At 39.1% G+C, this 20,124-nt stretch overlaps 1 protein-coding gene across 3 annotated transcripts in view; it reads left to right on the top strand.

The window, feature by feature from the left end:
• Eml5 (EMAP like 5) overlaps nucleotides 1-20,124 on the top strand; it is a 116,532-nt gene that overhangs the window by 48,939 nt on the left and 47,469 nt on the right. For all 3 annotated transcript variants that reach the window (XM_021178777.2, XM_029484856.1, XM_029484855.1), the window contains exons 15-21: nucleotides 207-312; nucleotides 3,712-3,805; nucleotides 4,937-5,037; nucleotides 12,200-12,402; nucleotides 13,513-13,624; nucleotides 14,587-14,714; nucleotides 18,877-19,018. In XM_021178777.2, coding sequence (XP_021034436.1) covers nucleotides 207-312; nucleotides 3,712-3,805; nucleotides 4,937-5,037; nucleotides 12,200-12,402; nucleotides 13,513-13,624; nucleotides 14,587-14,714; nucleotides 18,877-19,018 — 886 coding nt within the window. The remainder of the gene's footprint in view (nucleotides 1-206; nucleotides 313-3,711; nucleotides 3,806-4,936; nucleotides 5,038-12,199; nucleotides 12,403-13,512; nucleotides 13,625-14,586; nucleotides 14,715-18,876; nucleotides 19,019-20,124) is intronic.

Below are 20,124 nucleotides of genomic sequence, written 5' to 3'. Positions count from 1 at the left end.
CCACCCCCACCCCTTGGCCCTGGCATTCCCCTGTACTGGGGCATATAAAGTTGGCAAGTCCAATGGGCCTCTCTTTCCAGTGATGGCCGACTAGGCCAGTTTGATAAGTTTCTATGACAAATAAAGATTATATAAGTATTTTGTTTCCTTTTAACAGATATAAAAATAATTGTTTATTAAGACTTTTACAATTATATCTTTATCAGGTAGGTAGAGATCCCTCAATTCACGTATGGGACACAGAAACCATTAAACCATTGTCTATATTAAAGGGCTACCACCAATATGGCATCTGTGCTGTTGATTTCTCAGGTAAGACTATCTCAATAAGAATGATCAAAATGCAGCGGGAATATAATATTTAAATCCGTGTTACCTAAGCTTGCCAGTTAGCTATGGTTTCACAGATTTATCAAGTGTGCAGACTGTTGTAATCAAACACAATGATGAAACTTGGTTTTCTGGCTTGTTTATAGTTATAATGTAATGACTATAACCATAAGTCTTTATAATATCAGCATATAAATGGTTTTCTGTAAAACACCTAAAACTATCAAAGGTGCTCCTGTAATTTTACTGCCCCCTTGAGTAAACATTTATATCGATCTTCTATAGCTTCAAAGTAAACTTTGAAAATGTTTAGGGTGAATAAGAATGCTCTTTAGGGGGCTGGAGAGATGACTCAGTGGTTAAGAGCACTGACTAATCTTCCAGAGGTCCTGAGTTCAATACCCAGCCACCACATGGTGGCTCACAACCATCTGTTGTAATGGGATGTTATGGGATCTGATGCCCTCTTCTGGTGTGTCTGAAGACCGCATACTCATATGCATAAAATAAATAAATCTTTTTTAAAATTTTTTTATTTTATTTTATTTGTTTGATCAGGTATTTTCTTCATTTACATTTCCAATGCTATCCCAAAAGTCCCCCATACCTTCCCCCCACTTCCCTACCCACCCACTCCCACTTCTTGGCCCTGGTGTTCCCCTGTACTGGGGCATATAAAGTTTGCAAGACCAATGGGCCTCTCTTCCCAATGATGGCTGACTAGGCCATCTTCTGATACATATGCAGCTAGAGACACGAGCTCCAGGGGGTACTGGTTAGTTCATAGTGTTGCTCCACCTATAGGGTTGCAGACCCCTTCAGCTCCTTGGGTGCTTTCTCTAGCTCCTCCATTGTGGGCCCTGTGTTCCATCCTATAGATGACTGTGAGCATCCACTTCTGTATTTGCTAGGCCCTGGCATAGTCTCACAAGAGACAGCTATATCAGGGTGCTTTCAGCAAAATCTTGCTAGTGTATGCAGTGGTGTCAGCGTTTGGAGGCTGATTATGGGATGGATCCCCGGGTATGGCAGTCTCCAGATGGTCCATCCTTTCGTCTCAGCTTCAAACTTTGTCTCTGTAACTCCTTCCATGGGTGTTTTGTTCCCAATTCTAAGAAGGGGCAAAGTGTCCACATTTTGGTCTTCGTTCTTCTTGAGTTTCATGTGTTTTGCAGATTGTATCTTGGATATTCTAAGTTTCTGGGCTAATATCCACTTATCAGTGAGTACAGATCATTTGAGTTCTTTTGTGATTGGGTTACCTCACTCAGGATGATGCCCTCCAGGTCCATCCATTTGCCTAGGAATTTCAGTGTACTCATATGCATAAAGTAAATAAATCTTAAAAAAAATTCTTTTAGGTGTCTATATTAACTAGCAGTTTTAGTGAATCTTACAATTTCAGTTCAGTTCATGCTGACAGTTTAGCAACTGCAGATATACCTGCAGTAAAAACTGCTGTGTGGATTGGGAGAAAATGTCATTATTGAAGATGTATATGTCATGAATTAGTGGTTTTGCTGCCCTAACCAAAGTCAGTTATTCATAAATGAGATTTGGGGGAAAGCATATATACACATGTATACTCAAGAGTATTAGTTGTCAAGAAACAAGAAAATGGAAAGCAGACTGCAAGGGTCAACAATAAAAGCATCAGTGGTAGCACTGAACAACTGACTAAGGTTTGCAAAAGTGAGGCAGAGTGGAAAAGGTTCTCTCACATTGTGACCCTTATAACCTGTAGACACTTGCACTTCCGTCACTGTCACAGTGGTCATTGGCTTCAATATTTAATATAGCCATTACTTGTTGTTTGCTAGCAGTAACAACTGAAACTTGATCTTCACTAAAAGCAGCCATGGTAGTGACAGCATATTGTAAAATAGAGCATTTCCTTTGATGAACTTCAGTCACTGAGTTTTTATATCGCAATAAAGTTCTTACAGTGAATTTAGTTGAAATAGACACATTTCCCATTCCTTTCTTGATTTTCTCATTTAACTAATACAGATTTGAGGTTTGTTTTAATTGACCGACTGTTTATATTGATGGGATGTAGGGTGATTAATGTGGGTAGCACCAGCAGTGGATGCCAAGGCTTTACATACACCAAGCAAGTGCTCTACCACTGAGCTATCCCCCAGGCCCTAGTGTACAAACATGTATTGAGTAATACCACACAGGATATTTAGGATACCCATCATTTGATACATGTACCATTTCCTCCTTCCTTCTTGCCAATCTACTGAATACATAAGGTAACTTGAGTGTGATAATGATTCAAAAACTCATTGGAATTCCCAACTTGAAAGATGGCTCTGTGGCTAAAATCACTTGCTCCATGAGTCTGACAACCTGAGTTCAGTCCCTAGTGTGCATATAAAGGTAGATGGAGAGAACCAACTTCATAGAGTGTCCTCTACACACACACACACACACACACACACACACACACGCGCGCACACTCACACACATTTAAATTAAAGAAACCAGTATCCTCATTCTCTTCTAAATTCTGGTTCTTTTCATGGATGGATGTATACTGTCTAACATTTATCATTACTTTTTAAAGTTTTCAGTATAGTGCTCTAGCGTATTAGCCTATTTTCTGTTGCTATAAATAATACCTTATGGTGGGTACTAATAAAAACAGACCTGGTTAACTCACAGGTATGGATACTAAAAGTTCAAGTCAAGTGGCTCCATTGGTTCTGTTTGTGGTGAGAGTTTCCTTGTCTGTGTCACAATGTGACAGACAGCATCATGGCAGGAGTAAGTGCAAACAGAAGAGATAGCATGGTGAGACAGGAAGCCAGAGAAATTTAAGGGTCTAACTTGCTTTTATCATAACAACCATTACAATAGAGCTAAATCTTCTTGAGAGAGCATTATAACTTTCTTTTTATTTATTTATTCACATCCCAAATGCTGCCAACTCCTGGTCCCCCTGCCCCAGAGTCCCTCTTTCCATCCCTCCTCCCCCTCTCCTCTGAGAAGGTAGTGCCCCCCCCCCCGATATCCCCCACCCTGGCACATCAAGTCTCTGCAGAATTATGTGCATCCTTTCCCACTTCATCCAGACAAGGTAGCCCCGTTGGGCAACGGATTCCACAGTCAGGCTACAGCTTTAAGGACAACCCCATCCCCTCTAGTATTATACCATTCTTAGGGCAGAGTATCCAACACCTTAGTCCCCTCACACCAGGCCCATCTCTTAACTACTTCACCAGTTTAAATCACCCTGGGGGCCAAGCATCCATCATGCAAAAGAGACTTGGGGTGGAGGTCCTATTCAAACGAGAGCGTGTGGCTCTAGAAAACACACTAGATGAATTTGACTTAATGAAATTAAATCAGAGTCTCATCTTTTTGGTGTCACAGCTGATGGGAAACGCCTGGCTTCAGTTGGAATAGATGACAGCCACACCATTGTATTGTGGGACTGGAAGAAAGGGGAGAAACTTTCAGTGACAAGGTAGGAAGAACACTTACCATGTTGGCAAAACACTAATGTTACCGTGTACTTCACTGTTTTGAAATCAAACTAGTATGTGAGGTTTTTTTGTTTTGTTTTGTTTTTCTTGGTTTTTTTTGTTGTTTTTTGTAATTATCAGCTTTTATTACCATTAAATAAATATAATCAAAATAAAGATAAATTATTTTATTATTTCTTTGTAGGTTTAGCCTTTGTGAACCTGTTTTTAATTTGCCTATAATAGGACATTGGAAATTACTGTTTCAATTTGCCATTCTCAAAGAATGACTTGCACTGAAAGCTGTTATATAGCAGCTGGGAAGCGTGGTTCAATGCTCGCATGTGTAACTGAAAAATGACGCACATATTGTGTGCTTTGTATATATGTATGTTTTTCTAATAGTTTCTTCATTTCTATGTTTTCTAAAATGAGCATGATATATTTTATAATAAAATATTAACAGTGCTTTGAAGGGGGGGTAGTTAACAGTGCCAGAAACTATATTTTAAGTTTATTTCATCAAGTTGAAATGCTAAAGCATTTAAAAATATGAATGCTTTTTATAGAGTGTATAGATGATGTCCAAGGACTTAATAGTTTCAAAGGAACTTTGAAAGTCTGGTAAGATAGCTCAGTGAGCAAAGGCACCAAGTGTAACCTTAGTTTGATCACCAGGGCCTACAGTGTGGTAGAAGGAGAGAAATAATCCCTACAGGTTGTCCCTGACATCTTACACACAGAATGTGGCATGAGTGCCTCTCCCCTGAAGTAAGTGAATGTAATAAAAGGAATATGGAAGGACATGTTAAGTTGTAATGAATTACTATTTCAAAAATTTTAAACTCTTGTTACACACAACATTCCACACAGCATTTTCTGTCCACAATCCAGCGGGGCTCATGGCTACTGTCTAACTGAAGTTCTATTTTCACAGTTTCTACTGTCTGGAGAGTCTGCTGAGCAGAGTTAACATATTTAAATACTGACAAATGCACAAATGAATGATTTCACAGCCTGAATGTCAGATACCAGCAGGAAACAATGATCCAGTAGGCAGAGGACTCCAGATAGGATGTGAGTTGTACTGGGATGGATTATCTTTAGAGCTAAAACATTTTGGTTTGTTTCAGAGGCAGTAAAGATAAGATTTTTGTTGTGAAAATGAACCCCTATGTGCCTGATAAACTAATTACAGCTGGGATTAAACACATGAAATTTTGGCGTAGAGCAGGTAAGGAAATGTTTCTCTTTGCTCCTTTGAAATTCTAGAAAGCATTATCTTTAAAATAATTTAGCTAAGTACAGTGTGGTATGCTGGACTGGATCTTGGGATAGACAAGGAAAATTTTTAGAAAAACTGAAATCTGAATGAGGCCTGAGGATCAATTAAGGGCACTGTGTAGATGATGTTGGTGTCTTAGTCTTGATAAAGGGATAGTGCTGTTAAGATGCTAACTTTAAGGGAAACTGGATAGAGGACTGCAGAAACACTACACCTTTATATTTGTTTGAAATAAGAGGTTTTAAAAAAGTAAATAGTAGGTAGCTGGAGAGGTGGCTTGTGATTGAGAGCCCCTGCTCTTCTACGGACCCAAGTTTAATTCCGGGCACCCACATGGCCACTTACTGGTAGGGGATCCAATGCCCTCTACTGGACCTGGTGGGCACTGCATGCATGAGGTTCGCACAGGTGTATGTATACATGCAGGAAAAAACAAAGTGGAAACTTGTCACAGACTCCTTTCAACTAAAAAGAAGAGGAGGAAGAAGAAGGAGAAAGGGGAGGAGGAAGAGGAGAAGGAGGAGGAAGAGAGGCAGGAGGAAGAAGAGAAGGAGGAGGAAGAGGAAGAGGAGGAGGAGAAAAAGAACGTGAGAAGTACATACTTTTAAAAAAAGATGTGCAGTTGCTGGGTAATTGTGGCATGGCTCCCATCTTTAATACCAACACTCAGGAGGCAGAGGCAAGCAGATCTTTGGGAGTTCAAGGTCAGCCTGGTCTACAAAGCTAGTCCAGGATAGCTAGGACTAATACACAAAGAAACTCTGTCTCGAAAACAAGCACACACACACACAAACACAAACACACACTTCAATTTAGTAATACTTTTCCTTAGGTTTTTCTATCTAATAGCCCTGAAACTGAATCATAAGGAGGTAAATGTTAAGGTTTGGTGTGTATTTTCAGTCTATCTCATTTTCAGAAGTCAGATTCACAGAGTTCATTAGGTAAGTGAACATAATTATCTATTTCTTTAAACTAAGTATCACCTAACCCCTTAAATTAATAGTTTTAGGCTTTATTGAAGGAAATACCTTAAGGATGAGGCAAAAATGGATTCTCATGCCACTCTAACTCAGGTCTAGACTTTAGGAATTCCAAGTTATGAGTTACCAATCTCTCCCTGCATTTTTGAATTCTACTCCATGAAGTGTTACAGGCAGAGAGCCACTGGCCCACTCTCCTGAAAATGAACACCTCCAACCTCCTGATTGCTTTTAGGCTTGCATTTTTTAAAGCCTCAGTCATCACTACTGTAACACTGTCTGCTTTACTCCGTTCTTCTATCTACTGAATGTCTCCTACAGTGGGGCTCCACGGAAGCAGAGCTTTGTCATCTGTTTCGCCCTTAGCTCTATTTTCTGTGCCATGACTAGTGTGTGGCATATGTTTCTTAAGTAAAGGAATGGATGAGCTCAGTTGGAAAAATATGCAGATGATATCAATACATGATGCATAGTCAAGATAATGTGAAAATTGATCAAACTCATCAACACTAATGCATTTAAATTAAAACTGCAGTAAAATTCAGTTGGTATTTCATGTTCCTAGTAAGATAGCATCTAGTGGTAAACCAGGGGCTGTTTTCACTGTTAGCAGATGTGTAAGCTGCTGTATTAACTCTGGAGAATTGATGGAAAGAAGTATTGATGTGTATCTTATTTATACACTGTCCCGTTCCCCCAGTACCTTAGAGCAGCTTCTAGTCATGCCCTGAGAAACCTGTACACTTGCAGAGAAGCCCTTATAAACCTGTGTAAAGGAAGGTACTTTTAATAACAAAAACTTAGAAGCAATTTTAAAACTCAGTAATAGGAAAATTAGTAACTATAGGTTGTTTATATAAGGAGAGAATAGAGTTCTGAAAATCAGATTTCTAAAAGATAGATCAATATGTATATAACTGACAAAATCTTGGGGATATCAGCAGATTGCAGAATGATGGGCATGAACTATCAGTTGTTTGTGTGTGGGTTTTTTTTTTTTATAGCAGATATATAAGTGGTCATTGTATTGGTCTTTTTTCCCAATTTTTATTACTTTATTTACATTCCCATCATTGCCCACCCCCCAGTTCCTCATCCCATTCCTTCTACCCCTTGCCTACGAGAAGGTGCTTCCCCAGCCCCACCAGATATCCTCCTTCCCTGGGGCCTCAGGTCTCTCAAGGATTAAGCACATCTTCTCCATCTTCTCCCACCAAGCCTGACCAGGCAGATCTCTACTGTATTTGTGTCAGGGGCCTTAGTCTGGCCCTTGTATGCTCCTGGTTGGTGGCTCAGTCTCTGGGAGCTCCCTGGGGTCTAGGTAAGTTGAGACTGCTAGTCTTCCTATGGGATTTCTTTCCCCTTCAGCTTCTTCAATCCATCCCCTATTCAATCATAGGGGTCAGTTCAATGGTTAGGTGTTAGAATCTGCTTCTGTCTCAGTCAGTTGCTGGTAGGGCCTCTCAGGGAACAGCCATACCAGTCTGTAAGCACATCATAGCATCAGTAATAGTGTCAGGCCTTGGTGCCCTCCCATGATATGGATCCTGGGTTGGGCCATTTGTAGTTCTTGTCATACAGATCTTTCACTTTCTTGGTGTGAGTTACCTCAAGATATTTTATATATTTGTGGCTATTGTGAATGGTGTTATTTCCTTAATTTCTTTCTCAGCCTGTTTATCATTTGTTAATTTTATATTCTACTACTTTGCTGAAGTTATTTACCAACTGCAAGAGTTCTCTGGTGGAATTTTGGGGTTCACTTATATATACTATCATATCATCTGCAAATAGTGATACTTTGACTTCTTTTTTTCCAACTTGTATCCCCTTGATCTCCTTTTGTTGTCTAATTGCTCTAGCTAGAATTTTGAGTACTATATTGAATAGATAGGGAGAGATATAGCAACCTTGTCTTGTCCTGGATTTTAGTGGGATTGCTTCAAGTTTCTCTCTATTTAGTTTGATGTTAGCTACTCGTTTGCTGTTTATTGCTTTTATCATGTTTAGGTATGGGCCTTGAATTCCTGATCTTTCCAAGACTTTTAACATGAAGGGGTGTTGTATTTTGTCCAAGGCTTTTCCAGCATCTAATGAGGTGATTTTTCCTTGAGTTTGTTTATATAGTGGATTACATTGATGGATTTCCGTATATTGAACCATCCCTGTATCCCTGGGATGAAGCCGACTTGATTGTGATGAATGATGGTTTTAATGTGTTCTTGGATTCAGTTTGTGAGAACTTTATTGAGTATTTTTACATCAATATTCATAAGGGAAATTGGTCTGATAGTCTCTTTGTTGAGTCTTTGTTTGGTTTATTTATCAGAGTAACTATGGCTTCATAGAATGAATTAGGTAGCGTTCCTTCTGTTTCTACTTCTTAGAATAGTTTGAGGAGTATTAAAGGTCTGCTAAATTTTGCACTACAACCATCTGGCCCTGGGCTTTTTTTTTTTTTTTTTTTTTTTTTTTTTTTTTTTTTTTTTTGGTTGGGAGGTTTTGGTGACTATTTCTGTTTTGTTAGGGATTATGGGACTGTTTAGACAGTTTACCTGATCCTTATTTAACTTTGGTGTGTGGTATCTGTCTAGAAAAATCATCCATTTCATCTAGATTTCACAGTTTTATAGAGTATAGGCTTTTGTAGTAGTTTCTGGTGATTTTTAAAATTTCCTCAGTTTCTGTTGTTCTCTTTCTATTTTCATTTCTGATTTTGTTAAACTGTCTCTGTGCCCTCTAGTTAGTTTGGCTAAAGGTTTATCTATTTTGTTGATTTTCTCAAAGAACCAGCTCTTTTGTTTGTTTGTTTGTTTGTTTGTTTATTCTTTGTATAATTCTCTTTGTTTCTACCTGGTTGATTTCAGCTCAGAGTTTGACTATTTCCTGCATCTACTTCTCTTGGGTGCCTTTGCTTCTTTCTGTTCTAGAGCTTTCAGGTGTGCTGTTAAATTGCTTATATAGGATCTCTCCAATTTCTTTATGAAAGCACTTAGTGCTATAAATTTTCTACTTAACACTGCTTTCATTGTGTCCCATAAGTTTGGATATGATGTGTCTTTATTTTCATTGAATTCTATAAAGTCCCTGATTTCTTTCTTTCTTTATTTCTTTTTGACCAAGTTATCATTAAACAGAGAGTCGTTCAGTTTCCATTAGTATGTGAGCACTCTGTTATTTTTGTTGTCACTGATGTCCAACCTTAGTCCATTGTGACCTGATTGAATGCATGGGTTTATTTAAGTCTTCTTGTGTTTGTTGAGGCTTGTTTTATTATATATATGGTCAGTTTAGGAGAAGGTTCCATGAGGTGCCAAGAAGAAGGTGTATTCTCTTGTTTTGGGGTGAAATGTTCTGTAGATATCTGTTAAGTCCATTTGGTTCATAACTTCTATTAGTTTCACTGTGTCTCTGTTGAGTTTCTGTTTCAATGACCTGTCCTTTGGTGTGAGTAGGGTGTTGAAGTTCCCACTATTATTGTGTGAGGTTCAATGTGTGATGTGTGTTTTGAGCTTTAGCAATGTTTCTTTGCCTTTGTTGTTGTTGGTGGTGGTGGTGGTGTTTTGTTTGTTTGGTTTGGTTTGGTTTTTCGAGACATAGCCCTGGCTGTCCTGGAACTCACTCTGTAAACCAGGCTGTCATTGAACTCAGAAATTCACCTGTCTCAGTCTCCCAAGTGCTAGGATTAAAGGCGTGTGCCACCACTGCCCAGCTAATAATGTTTCTTTTATGAATGTGGGTCTCCTTGCATTTGAGGCATAGATGTTCATAATTGTGACTTCTTCTTGGTGGAATTTTCCTTTGAAGTATATAAAGTGTTCTTCTCCATCTCATTTGATAACTTTTGGTTGAAAGTCTATTTTACTGGGTATTAGAATGGTAACTCCAGCTTGTTTCTTGGGACCATTTGCTTGGAAAGCTTTTTTCATCCTTTTACTCTGAAGTAGTGTCTGTCTCTGTCACTGAGGTACGTTTCTTGTATGCAGCAAAATGCTGGATCCTGTTTATGTATCCAGTCAGTTAGCCTGTGTCTTTTTATTGGAGAGTTGAATCCATTGATGTTGAGAGATATTAAAGACAGATGATTATTAGTTCCTGTTATTTTTGTTGCTGGAGGTAGTATTATGTATGATTCTCTTCTTTTGGTTTTATTGGGTAATGTTTAATTTCTTTTGTTTTCTTGGATGTAATTATCCTCCTTGTGTTGGAGATTTTGTTCCAGTATCCTCTGTAGGACTAGAGTAGTAGGAAGATATTGTTTAAATTTGGTTTTGCCATGGTATATCTTGGTTTCACCATCTATGGTGATTGAGAGTTTTGCTGGGTATGGTATCCTGGGCTGCTATTTATATTTTCTTAGATGACATCTGTCCAGGATCTTCTGGTCCTTAAGAGTTTCTGTTGAGAAGACAGGTATAATTTTGATGGGTCTGCCTTTACATGTTACTTGGCTTTTTCCCTTTGCATCTTTTAATATTCTTTTTATTTTCTGCATATTTAGCGTTTTTGCTATTATGTGGTAGAAGGATTTTCTTTTCTGGTCCAATCTATTTGATGTTCTGTAGGCTTCTTGTACATTTAATGGCCATTTCTTTCTTTAGATTAGGGAAGTTTTTTATTTCCTATGGTTTTGTTGAAGATGTTTTCTGGTTCTTTGAGCTAGGATTCTTCAACCTCTTCTATTCCTATTATTCTTAGACCTGATCTTTTCATTGTGTGTTGGATTTCCTGGATATTTTGGGTTAGCTTTTTACAGTTTGTATTTTCTTTGACCAATGTGCCCATATTTTCTATGGTATGTTCTAGGCCTGAGATTCTCTCTTCTATCTCTTATATTCTTTTGATGATACTTGCTTGCATCTGTAGCTCCTGATCTCTTTCCTAAGTGGTCCATCTCCAGGGTTTTCTCCCTTTGTGTTTTCTTTATTGTTTCTATTCCCATTTTTAGTTCTTGGACCATTTTGTTCAATTCCATCACCTGCTTGATTGTATTTTCCTGTATTTCTTTAAGAGATTTATTTATTTCCTCTTCTGTTTACCTATGCTTCTACTTGTTTACCTGTGTTTTCCTGTATTTATTTAAGGGAGTTCTTTATATCCTCCTTAAAGGCCTCTATCATCTTCATGAGATGGAATTTTAAGTGATTATCTTGCTTTTTAGGCTTTTTGGGATATCCAGGGCTTGCTGTGGTGGGAGAACTGGGTTCTAGTGGTGCCCGATTGCATTGAGTTCTGTCAATTATGATCTTGTGCTTGACTCTGTCATCTGGTTATCTCTGGTATTAACTGGCCTGGGTATTTCTGACTAGAGCTGGCCTCCTTGGAGGCAGGCATTGCAGTCTCTGGTTAGGGTGGGCCTCTTGTGTCTCTGGTTAAAGCAGACTTCCTGCATCCCTGGTTACTGTGGACCTCCTAGGAGGCAGGCAGGCTGTGTTCTTGGTTATTTTGGGCCTCCTGGGAGGCAGACAGGTTGTGGGGTGTGGGAGGGTATCAGGCCTGCTGATCTGACCTGGATGGAGAAGGGGACCAGTAGGAAGGTGAAGTTGGGCAGGTGGGCCTTGTGTCAGCTGGGCTCTGTGTCTTTGGTGACCACCTAGGAGGCAAGCAGGCTGTGATGTATGGCCAGGTATCTGGCTGCTGATCTGGCCCAGGTAGGAAGCTGGCTGGAAGAAGGGTGGAGCTGGGGATGGGGCTGTAGCAGTGGTGGAGGTGGGTCCTGCGTCATCTGGGCCCCTAGGTTCTCTCAGCTGGCATAGGTATTTGGGAGAGATTCTCACCTGTGCCTTTGATTACTGTGGACCTCCTGGGAGGCACACAGGCTGTCAATGTGAGCCTGTATTGGTCTTTAAAAAACTTTCTTTAAATAAGCCATAAAATTTTTTGACAAGTATTATTAAAAATTCTAACAAGTGACTAAAACTTAGTTTTTATGTTATTCATCTTTAAAAGATAGAGCCTAAGATCTATGATACAAAGTATTCCCCAAGTAGATTGATAGATTTGTAATTTTCTTGTTAATCCTCTATACTGTTAAATGTCTTTCTATCAGACATCAATAGGAATGAAACTGTTCTTTGTAACTGTGGACATTTTGAAAGCAGTACTTTCACATTTTTTTTATGACCCAGGGGGAGGATTAATTGGAAAAAAAGGCTACGTAGGCACTCTGGGGAAAAACGACACAATGATGTGTGCAGTGTACGGATGGACTGAAGAGATGGCCTTTTCTGGAACATCCACAGGAGATGTGTGCATCTGGAGAGATGTCTTTCTTGTAAAAACAGTTAAAGCCCATGATGGGCCCGTGTTCAGTATGCATGCATTGGAGAAAGTAAGTAACTTAAGGATGTTTTAAATTAAATACAGCTATCATGGAGGGAGCACTGCTTTCTACTTAGCTGGGCTACCCAATCATGGTCTGTTTTGTTCTTTCCTTCCAAATCCCTAAATATGATATGAAATAGATATGCTGCTTAAAACCACTTTAAATGGCATAGTGGCACATCCCTGCAACCCCAGCACTCAGAGGGTGAAGGGAGGAGGATTATAAGTTCAAGGTCATACTTGATGCTCAGCCAGCCTGAACTACACAAGACCCGTCTAAAAATAAAAAACAAAGAGAAAGAAAGAAAGGAAGGAAGGAAGAAAGGAAGGAAGAAAGAGAAAGAAGAAAAGAAAGAAAAAAGAAAGGAAAGGAAAAGAAAGAGAACAGGAAAAGGAAAGGCTGGTGAGATGGCTCAGCATGTATAATACTGACTGCACAGATTGGGCAACCTAAATTCAATCCCTGGAACACACATTGGAAGGAGAGCTGTCATCTGACCTTACAGAAACACACACACATACTCCCTCTCCCTCTTCCCTCCCCCCTTTCCTCCTCCCCCTTCTCCTTCCTCCTCCCCCTCTCTTCTACCCCCTCACTTCTCTCTCTCTCTCTCTCTCTCTCTCTCTCTCTCTCTCTCTCTCTCTCTCTCTCACACACACACACACACACACACACACAAATTATTATGAAGAAAAGGAAACTAAAACCTTACTCTATTAAGCCCTGCTATGTGTCAACATTATGCTAAGTGCTGTCTGTATAATTACATCCTATTTAGTGCCATTGCCATTCCTTCTTTCCAATGTAAAGTAGGAGGCTTTAGAAGGGTGTGTGTGATTGCTGAAAGTGTGAAAGTGGCAGGTGTCACTCACCACCCACTACAAAAACTGGTCTTTTGGTATCCTAGCATCACTATAGATAACATTATAGGTTCTGTGTTTATGTTGGGAAACTATGATAAAGACTCATACTGTTAAACTTAATCCCTTATACTGAATCCCTGTTAGTCAGAAGACTTTTGGCTACACTCTTTTCTCTGTAGCTTTTCAATATAAAGCAGCTAATTGGTTTTGATGTATTTTGGTCTTTACTAACTGGATCCCTTTGTTTTCATAGGGATTTGTAACTGGAGGAAAAGATGGTATGGTAGCCCTTTGGGATGATTCCTTTGAAAGATGCCTCAAGACCTATGCTATAAAAAGAGCTGATTTAGCCCCAGGATCTAAAGGTAGGTTCATATTTAGTCTGCTGTTCAAGAAAAGACTAGTTATTCATCAATATGCTTGATCACTGACATGGAACACAAGAACTATATTTTGCCTTCTTGTTAATCATCAGAATTAAATAGAAATCATGAAACCAGAGTCATTATCCTCCCTTCTCTGGTGTATTTGATGAAGTCTAACTCACCATGACACTCTTGACTCTCATACTTACCAGCATCTAGGAGATTGTTGTCAGGCAGCATTTGTGCTTACTGAACAAACCTGACCATCTGATTGCAGTCCCTGGACCCCACTGTGGAAGGAGGGAACTGTGCTGGTCTCCACTCTAGCCTCACAGGTCTTTCCTTTCGGTGCATTTCTTCCTTTCAGGGACTGTGCCATACTCCCTCCGATCTCAGTGCCTTTTCTGCAAGCTTTAACTTTTTCCTACAGTCTGTACTTCCCTCCAATGATAGAACCATGCTCACATTTCAGATCAGAAATGTCTCCCTTCAGAAGTTTAATTCCTTTCTCAAATTCTCCCTTTCTAATAACCTCCTCACACAAGATCTGTTGCAAGAGCTAGGTCTGCCATGCTTCCTGCTATGCTGCTGAGGCCTACCTAGGACACACTGGCCAGAGGGATCTGTCTTACATTGAGTTAGAATTCCTGATCTTGATGGTATGCATAACTTAAGGGGAACAGGAACATGATGAAGATTTACTAATCTATGAAGCAAAGATGTAGTTATTGAAATGGTAGTGTGGGACCTGGGTAGAGCAGAATTATATGTTGGTATGCTCTAAGATTAACAAATTGAATGGTTGAAGGAAATACAGTACATTATTAGAATTTCTCAAATATAGATAGAACTTTATAATGTGATTTTTTTTTGTAACAATCAAAGACTATCAGTGGAAAAATACATACTCTTGGATTATCTTAATTTCATACCTTTAAGAACTTTTCCATTTAACATTTCAGGTCTGCTCTTGGAAGATAACCCATCTATACGTGCCATATCATTAGGGCATGGTCATATTTTGGTTGGCACAAAGAATGGTGAGATATTAGAAGTGGATAAGAGTGGCCCAATCACTCTTCTGGTCCAGGTACTTGAAATATTAATGTGAACTTTCCTTCCTTTACAGTTCATGATTTCATTCAGAACATGAGAAGCAAAGCTGACATAGGTAAATCAATGCAAGATGAGTGAGGGAAATATGTCTCAATGTTTCATACATTGAGAAAATTAGCCCATGGACTAGTCAAAACCATAAATGAATATACATGTTCTCATGTAGAATAAGTGCCACTACTTAAGTAAAATTCTGTCACTAATTATGAAATCAATGGGACAAAAACTAGTTATAATGAGGCATTCATTTCATGTTTTAGTTTTACTTTTTGGAGCCCATTTTCTAAACATAAGTCATTTGAAACTCTGGTTAAGTCAGTGTTAAGTTTATAGTTTGCAGAAGTGAAAAAGGATAGTATGGCTATAGACTAAAATTGTATTACTGAAAACATTTCCGAGTGAAAAGAAGCTAATGAAAATTCAGAAACAAATAAGACAGAGCCTCACTGTGGTCTGCTAATTCTGAATTTGCTATGTAGACCAGGCTGGCCTCAAATTTGTGGAGATCCACTTGCCCCTGCTTCCACTTCTGCCTCCTTTCTTAATACAGACTTGTATCTTAAATGATCTGCTTCATTCCTGTTAGGATACCAAAGAGCACACACAGATAGAGTACTGTTCATGCTTTATTTAGTGCTTTTTTGTTAATACCCTATCAATGAGATTATGTAAGAGGCAAAACATATACTAGTGATAGCTTGTTAATTTCACCTACAGAGTATGCCTTTAAAATAAAAAAATAATAAAGTCATTGTGGGGTTTCTGGGGTGTGTGTGTGTGCATGAGCACACACACACGTATATGAAACTGATTGGCCCTGCACTCATGATCTTCCCCTTAGGTTATGTATCTGGCTAGTCAAGGTAATTTACACATCTGTGAGATCTCAGACAGTATCACTACAAATACTCTTTTAGACATGAATACAGAGGAATTGCTTTTTAATTAGATCTAGAAATCACACATAATCTCTATTAAGATAAAACTGTGGATGGACTGGGAATCTGAGAAGAGTTGAAGAGGGGGTAGATATGATCAGCATACATTGTACATAGATGGCATCAGAGAATAAATGAGAAGACTGTCTTAAAAGAGGGGACATTTTAGATAAACTGAGCAGACTTTATTTGAGCCCTAAAGCACTTGTGCAGTAGACTGCACTCAAAGTCAGAAGAGATGTGAGGATCCAGGCCTCAGCATGGGCACCAAGCTCTTGTCAGCTAGGTGGGGAAGACAGAGATTCATTTGTTTGGTTAAAATTCTTCAACCTTAGCTTGACGTTATTGGCAGTTTGTGATTGTCAAAGGTTTTGATTAGAGTCCGCTGGGGACTTCTGTTTGGTAAAATATATGGTTTCATCTTAGTATTGATGTTGGCTTTCAGGTTGTCTACATAGTAACCTAGTGTGGATGCTGTCCTTATGGACTCCTAATTAAAACTGTTCCCAATATATCTTTTTAAAAAATGATACTAGGCATTTAGGCCAGGGCCTCATGCCTGCTGAATACGTACTGTACCTCTGATTCACACTTATCATACTGTGTTATATTTGGTATATGGTGAGATTTTTAATGTCTTTTTTAGCTTCTTGGCTTTAGGATACACGATGACCTTTCCTTGGCTGTTGTCTGAACGTGTACATGAAAGCTTAGTGGATCCAGTGAAAGAAATCAAGTAGAGTTTAATTGCCAGAAATAAATAGAAAAACAGTATTAATTTCTATAACTATAACCATATACCCTGAATATTGAGATAATAAATTGAAAAATAAAACTGATAGAGGTCCTCTATAATGTGATAAGTTTAAAAATGAACATATAGAAATCAATGGTATTTCTTCCTAGTAGCAATACGAATAAAATATTACATACAATACTACTCATGAAACTATACAGTAACCAGTACTTTATTTTTTATGATTTGGTTACATGTATTCATGGATTTGGGGGGAGCAGTGCACATGCTGTGGCATGTGTGGAAGTCAGAGAACAGGTTGGGGGAGTTAGTTTTCTTCTTCTGCCATGGATTCTTGGAAATCAGAGGCAGATTGTCAGCTGTGCAGGCTTGCACTTGTTCTGTCTGATCCTTCTCACTGGGTAGTCCAGTGACCAGGAATTTTATAGTTAAAATATGTAAAACCTACACCAAGAAAATTATGAAATTTTAATAAAGATATAAAAGATCTAGATAAAATGTATATTTTTATGATTATAATCCATTCTTTGATAGGAATTTTGCACAACATTCTGGCTTTTACAAAAGCATCTAGAAGATAAAGTAAGAATAATGAAGAAAATGTTTAGAGCCTGATCAGGATAGAAATATACAAAACATAAACTTATTCTAGGACATCAGGAGACACCAGTGTTTATAGCAGTGCTGTCTGTAGCTCAGTCTGTCCTACATGGACCTGAGTAGCTCTTTAGTCATGTGCTCTCTAACTTATCAGGGACAAGGCTTTGTGGTTTTCACTGTATAGTCTTGTTTTGTTAAGTTTATCCCAATTTTTGATGTTATTTTAAACAATATTTTCTCAATTTTATTTTCAGATTGTTCTTTGCTAGTATATTTTACAGTTGATTTTGTGCACATCCTATAATGGAACAAGGGCCTATCAACTTGCTAATTTCATGTATTGGTTCTAAAAGTTTTGCAGTAGATTCTTTACTAATTTTTATATACAAGATCATCTCATCTGCAAATAATTGATTCACTTCCTCATCTCAGTTCTGGATAGTGGTTACTTCTTTTACTTGGCTAGTTGCTGTGGCTGAAACTTCCAGTGTAACATTGAATATGAGCAGTAAAAACAGATGATATTGGTTTTGTTCCTTATCTAAGGAAAGCTATCATTAAGTAAAGCATCCTCCCTCTCTCCTCCTCCTTTTCCTTCCTCCCTTCCTCTCTTCTCTTCCTGTCTCCTCTCCTTTCCTTCATTTCTTATTTAAAGACATGGTTTTGTTGGTCATCCTGGCTTGTCTGAACTCATTTGCTGAACTCACCTTGAATTTGCAACTATCTTCCTGCCTCAGCTTCCTGAGTAATGGTAATATAGGTGTGAGATTTTTCATAATAAAATCATAGGTTTTTCACAGATGTTTTTACTAAGATGGAGAGTCATGGTTTAATTTCTAGTTTATTAAGTGGTTTAACCATAGGCCAGGAGAGATTTGTTGTATGCCTTTTTTTATTAGTTTATTAGGATGATCATGGTGTTTGATTTTCATTCTGTGGCAGTTATTATATGAATTTATTTTGAGGTTTGACAGCCTTGCTTTCCTGGTTGCCCTGTATGGTGGTTGTTACATGTGCTGAATTCTGTTAGCTAATAATATGTTAGTGCTGCTGGTTAGGGTTGTTGCTTTGTATTTTTCTTATCTGGTTGTGGTATCCGCTTCATAAGATGATGTGGGAAGTAGTGCCTCATGGTTTGAGAAGAAGAAAAAAAAACTCCTAATCTTGAAGAAACTGGCTTTATAGCAGAATGCAGAAAACCGCTGTTAATTGTATGACAATCAAAAATATAGACCAGCCAGTTTTCCCAGAGGCAAAGTCAGGGCTCTGGAGTTGACTACAAGGACAGGGAGGGCTCCTGGGTGTTGTAGACTTTAGGGGGCAAATGCATCTGGTGGGAGTGATCTCAGGTCTCCTTGAGTTACAGCAGGGCTTCATTATTCTCAGTGGCATTACACTCAAGGTAGATCTGACATCTGGAATAGACTTGGGGAGATGGAGCTTCCACTTGCCTGCTGTGCACAACAAGAATTTATCCTCCAGTAGGCAGTAGGGTAGGATGATATGCTGCCCCTCCTCAGAGGCTGGCCCTCCAGCCAGGAGCTGGGGATAAAGCCAGGTGTTCTTGGTTGCAGGAGTCTGTTTTGGTTTCCAAGTAGATGAGTTGTGACCAGGGAAGAGGTGGGTGGGTTCCAGTACACATACCCTCACTATTTCACCAAAATCCACTAGGTTTTCCTTGGTAAACTTTCTTTCATTTCTTCTGTCTCCTTGAAACCTTGTCAAGGCTTTACTGAACTTAGAGGTCCTTTTCAGTTTCACTGGTGAGCGGGTCTGCGGAGCTCGTCCTCTCATTCATGTATTTTCAGATTACACTGAGATTAACTGTGTTTTCTTTATAGGGACACATGGAAGGAGAGGTGTGGGGTTTGGCCACACATCCTTATCTGCCCATCTGTGCTACTGTAAGTGATGATAAGACCTTAAGAATATGGGATCTCTCTCCTAGTCATTGTATGTTGGCAGTCCGGAAACTGAAAAAGGGTAAGAGGCTCTCAGACTTCAACAAAGATTAAGCTGTCACAGTCTTCTGACATTCACAAATAGCCATAGAATGTCTCTTACAAAGGATTATTAGAAATTCCCTCATCTTCCTTGGGCTGAACTTGTGACATTCCAAGGATAGGATTGTGGGAGCGATCCAAGGCAGGGAGAATTTATTCAGTTTCATTACTACTGCTTAACTCCTCTTTTAACAGTATAATGCCAATCAGAATGGGATATTGTCCTCACTTGTCTAATAGTGCAAACTTATTTTGATAGCTGGTTCAGGTTTGAATCCTTGTAATTGCTTCTGAAGCTCTTGGCATAGAGTCCGTATTATTCTCTTTTGCTTTTCCCTACAGCTCTGTAGTTTACCCACACTGAACATGGGTGTGGGTTTACTTGGATTTATCTGCTTTATGCTTCCTGAGTGTGTGGCCTTTTATTTTGTGTTAATATTGAAAAACTCTCTGCCAGTGCTAGTGGCTCCCACTGGGAGTACATCTTTGCATTAGGTTCCAGCAAAACGTGTGATTCTGTATTTTGAGGTTTTAATAGTCTTACTTACTTATCTTTGTTTTATTCAGCATTATTCAGTTCAAGAGGGAAAGTTGGTCTTCATAATTTGAAAGGATATGTGTGAAAATTTCTTTTTTGAGACAAAAATCTCACTATGCCTTCCTAGCTGACCTATAACTCTATAAAGTTGGGGCTGACCTCAAACCCACAGAGCTCCACCTGCTTCTGCCTCCTGAGTGCTGGGATTAAGGGTGTCAGCCATCATTTCTGGTGGTGTGTGTGACAACTGCTTAAGTTAATATGAGAAGATTGTTGATGTTCTTTCCCTAATTGAACCATAGTGGTCCCCAACCTCAGTCCAATGGTTGGCTGTAAGTATCTGCATCTGTCTCAGCTGCTGGTAGAGCCTCTCAGAGGACAGCCATGCCAGGCACCCGACTGTAAGCATATCATAGCATCAGAAATAGTGTCAGGCTTTAGAAGACTAGCAAGCTCAACTTACCCAGACCCCAGGGAGCTTCCAGAGACTGAGCCACCAACCTGGAGCATACACAGGCCAGTCTAAGACCTCTGGCACAAATCTAACA

The sequence above is a fragment of the Mus caroli genome, chromosome 12, assembly GCF_900094665.2.
Source record: "Mus caroli chromosome 12, CAROLI_EIJ_v1.1, whole genome shotgun sequence".
Classification (NCBI taxonomy): domain Eukaryota; kingdom Metazoa; phylum Chordata; class Mammalia; order Rodentia; family Muridae; genus Mus; species Mus caroli.
The sequence above is the reverse complement of the archived record's forward strand: the minus strand, read 5'-3'. Positions and strand labels throughout refer to the sequence as shown.